Source organism: Crocuta crocuta, unplaced genomic scaffold (assembly GCF_008692635.1).
Source record: "Crocuta crocuta isolate KB4526 unplaced genomic scaffold, BGI_CrCroc_1.0 scaffold364, whole genome shotgun sequence".
NCBI lineage: Eukaryota > Metazoa > Chordata > Mammalia > Carnivora > Hyaenidae > Crocuta > Crocuta crocuta.
This window is the reverse complement of record NW_027532603.1, coordinates 66,430-69,659: the sequence shown is the minus strand read 5'-3', so window position 1 is coordinate 69,659 and position 3,230 is coordinate 66,430. Positions and strand designations below refer to the sequence as shown.

At 52.3% G+C, this 3,230-nt stretch overlaps 1 protein-coding gene across 1 annotated transcript; it reads right to left on the bottom strand.

Moving 5' to 3' along the window:
- Positions 1–853: 853 nt before the first annotated feature.
- B3GALT6 (beta-1,3-galactosyltransferase 6) lies at positions 854–1,887 on the bottom strand (the record flags this gene model as incomplete). The annotated part of the gene is given in 4 exon segments (XM_077780174.1): positions 854–1,212; positions 1,215–1,406; positions 1,409–1,547; positions 1,549–1,887. Coding segments are annotated over 4 exon segments (1,029 nt in total), but the record flags the coding sequence as incomplete, so codon positions are not given.
- Between the last annotated feature and the right edge of the window lie 1,343 nt (positions 1,888–3,230).

The following is a 3,230-nucleotide window of genomic DNA, read 5'->3' as shown; positions in this document are numbered from 1 at the left end:
CAAAATACCATTGAAGCTAATTAACATAACACAAAGTTAAATTTTAAACTTACACATGACAAAGATACCAACATGAAACATTAAAAAAGGTAACCTAATCCAATGCATCTATAGCAATTTTGATAAAAGCCATTGGAGTGCAACACACAGCTAAGTTGCAACAGGTAAGGGTCCAAGGGTTAAGTCCCTGCAGCCACAGCTCTTGATGCACAGATTTCCTAGGTGGATGGTCAACACGATGTAGGAAATGACATGGTCCCCACCCATAAACAAGTCCAGATTCTTTCTTTGGGGTCAGGGTCTGCAAGTGCTTGTCAGCTCCAGCTTCTGGCTGCTTGCCCCTACCTTGGGAGAGAATAGCAAGTGGACAGGCTGAGGTGGAGCTGCAAGCCCCTGCTGTCTAGGCCATCACATCCAAAACTGGACATCTTCCCAGTCTAGGCCAACGCTGCCCGAAACCCAGGGACAAAACATTTGTACCTGGATACCATGTGTTGTCCTGGCAAGTAACATGGGTCTCCCAGACTCAGAACGAGATGCTCTTGAGTGAGGCCGCATGATGGCCACTGTGGTACCCACAAGAGCTAGGATCTAGGAGCTGCCCACTGCTGCCTGGCATCTGCCTGAAAACCCCATTGGGCCCTTCATAAACCAGGTTCCCTGAGGGCTGAGCTCATTTTGAGCAACTAGCCGGAACCTCTCAGCTTTGTCCATGGAAAGCCAGTGGGAGGCCACTCATCATCTGCCCCGCAGGCCCCTGAAGGACTCTGGCCGTGCTGGCCACCTCCCAAAGGATCTGTCCTGGCTCCCAACAGTTCTATTGGGACTGTGGCAGATCAGCTGTGGCTGCGGCTCAAGGGATGCCCTCCTTCCTCTGACAGCACTGTGAGGGAGGCACCCACCAGTCAAAGTCGTAGGAAAGGCCCAGCTGCACATCCTGCTTGCCCAGATGGTCTTCTCCTATCAGGGCCTTGTGCTTCTCCAGCACGTTCTCCAGGCTCTGCTTGTGTGTCACCAGGTACAGGTTGTTGCAGCCAGTGGACTTCAACTCGGTGTTGAAGCATTGGTCGTACTTGTGCTGTCCATCTACCAGCACCAGCCAGGTGCCCAGGGACCCCTCCTTGCTGTGCCACATGTGCAGGTATTCACGGCTGAAGCACAGGTAGTGCACCAGGTCAGCTGAGAGCACATAGACACTGCTCGGCGTGTAGGCAGGTAGTAGTCACAGAGCTGTCAGATGGCCTTGTGCCTGTGGCCCCCAGGCTTGACGCTGCCTCAGCCTAGAAAGAAGCCCCAGTTGAGATGGTGGCAGCAGGTGGGGTCATGTGTGTGCAGCTCTGCCAGCAGCTCCCGCAACCCCACAAACACATTGTCATCTGCTATTAGCATGAACTCAAAGGACCCAGCTTGTCCAGGTAGGCCAGCATGGCCAGCAACTTGGCCATGAGACTCTCGTACACATGGTGCAGTGCAGGGAGCAGCAGCAGGTCACCATGCTCATGTTCCGGGGTTGACCATTCCTCAGCGCCCAGGCTGCCTATGCCCACTGGCAGAATGTGCCCACCTGTCACCCTGGCTGCTGTGCTGTGCGGTTGCCCCCCTTGTGTGGTGCACTATGCTGTGCCACTCGGCTGTCCCCGGCGAGCTGGCCAGCAGTACCACCAGGAAGATGGTGGCCGGTGGTGGCCCGGCAGGCAGAGGGCTGCAGCCAGGCGGTGGACGAGCGCCAAGAGCTGCACAGAAGGCCAGGTAGAGAAGTCCGGCACTGCAGAGCGCCAGGCCACCCAGGCCCAACACTGTCCAGTACTACCCGGCGCACTGTAGTAGCTTCAGTGCATTCAGCAGGAAACGCCAGGGGCCCCGAACTGGTGGCACAGGCAGAATCCACTGGCCATGGAAGCAGAGGGCCAGGGCAAAACTGAGTTATTTTACATAATATAACTTGAGAAATCAGCCCAGCCCTCCCTACCCCTCCCCTCACCCCCACTTCCAAAAGCTTACTATTTTCCTGTTTGATTCCTTATTTGGGTCAAATCGATGCATTCTGTATTCTTTCTAGTGTGGAGCCAACAATATTTTTGGTATACCTCATAGTCAGCTAGGGATTGGTAGACACTTCAAAGCAACTTCAAAGCTGGGGCACCTGGGTGGCTCAGGTGGTTAAACATCTGGTTTTGGTTCAGGTCATGATCTTGCGTTAGGGAGTTCAAGCCCCACATCAGGCTCTGGACTGACAGCTCAGAGCCTGGAATCTTCTTCAGATTCTGTGTCTCCCTGTCTCTTTGCCCCTCCCCTGCTGGCACTCTGTCTCTCTCTATCTCTCTCAAAAATAAAAATAAACATTAAAGAAAATTAAAAAAGGAACTTCAAAGCAATGCCTTAAAACAGTGAATCTTCCACCATTTGCAAAGAGGCTCGGTGTGTATGTTGCAGCATGCCCTCAGTTCTCTAGTGGTTTATAATTCTTTCTCAGCTTTCATTTCCTGCTTGTGAGAGAGTAGGCTCTTTTAAATTATCTTCCTGAGCTTCCATCTCTCTTTGCATGTGTATTCTGCCCTCTAGACCTCTAGGTGTAGCCTGTCAAAGCCATTTGTGAACCTCTAGTCCCTGGATTTTCCAATGTAATTTTCTTGGCCATCTTTTTAACCCTACCTCATTTTTCTGCCTGAGGCAGCTGCAATTACATACAATCGCTGTTATTTATTTGTCACTAACAGCCAGATGTTTCCTCACTGTGTGAACTCTGAGTCAATTCAAATCCCATGAATGGGCATTTCCAGGAAGTTTCCAGACAGGTCTAACAGTGGCAGTCCTCTGGCAGTGGGTTTTTTGGAAATTTACCAAACAATTGTCCCTTCAGTACCTACTACACTGCTGGATTCCTTTCCTTTCCTTTCCTCCGCCCCCCTCCCTCCTGTCCCCTCCCTTCTCCTCTCCTCTCCTCTCCTCTCCTCTCCTCTCCTCTCCCTCTCCTCTCCTCCTTTCCTCTCCTCTCCTCCTTTCCTCTCCTCTCTTTTCCTCTCCTCTCCTCTCCTCCTTTCCTCTACTCTCCTCTCCCTCTCCTCTCCTTTCCTTTCCTTTCCTCCGCCCCCCTCCCTCCTGTCCCCTCCCTTCTCCTCTCCTCTCCTCTCCTCTCCTCTCCTCTCCTCTCCCTCTCCTCTCCTCCTTTCCTCTCCTCTCCTCCTTTCCTCTCCTCTCTTTTCCTCTCCTCTCCTCTCCTCCTTTCCTCT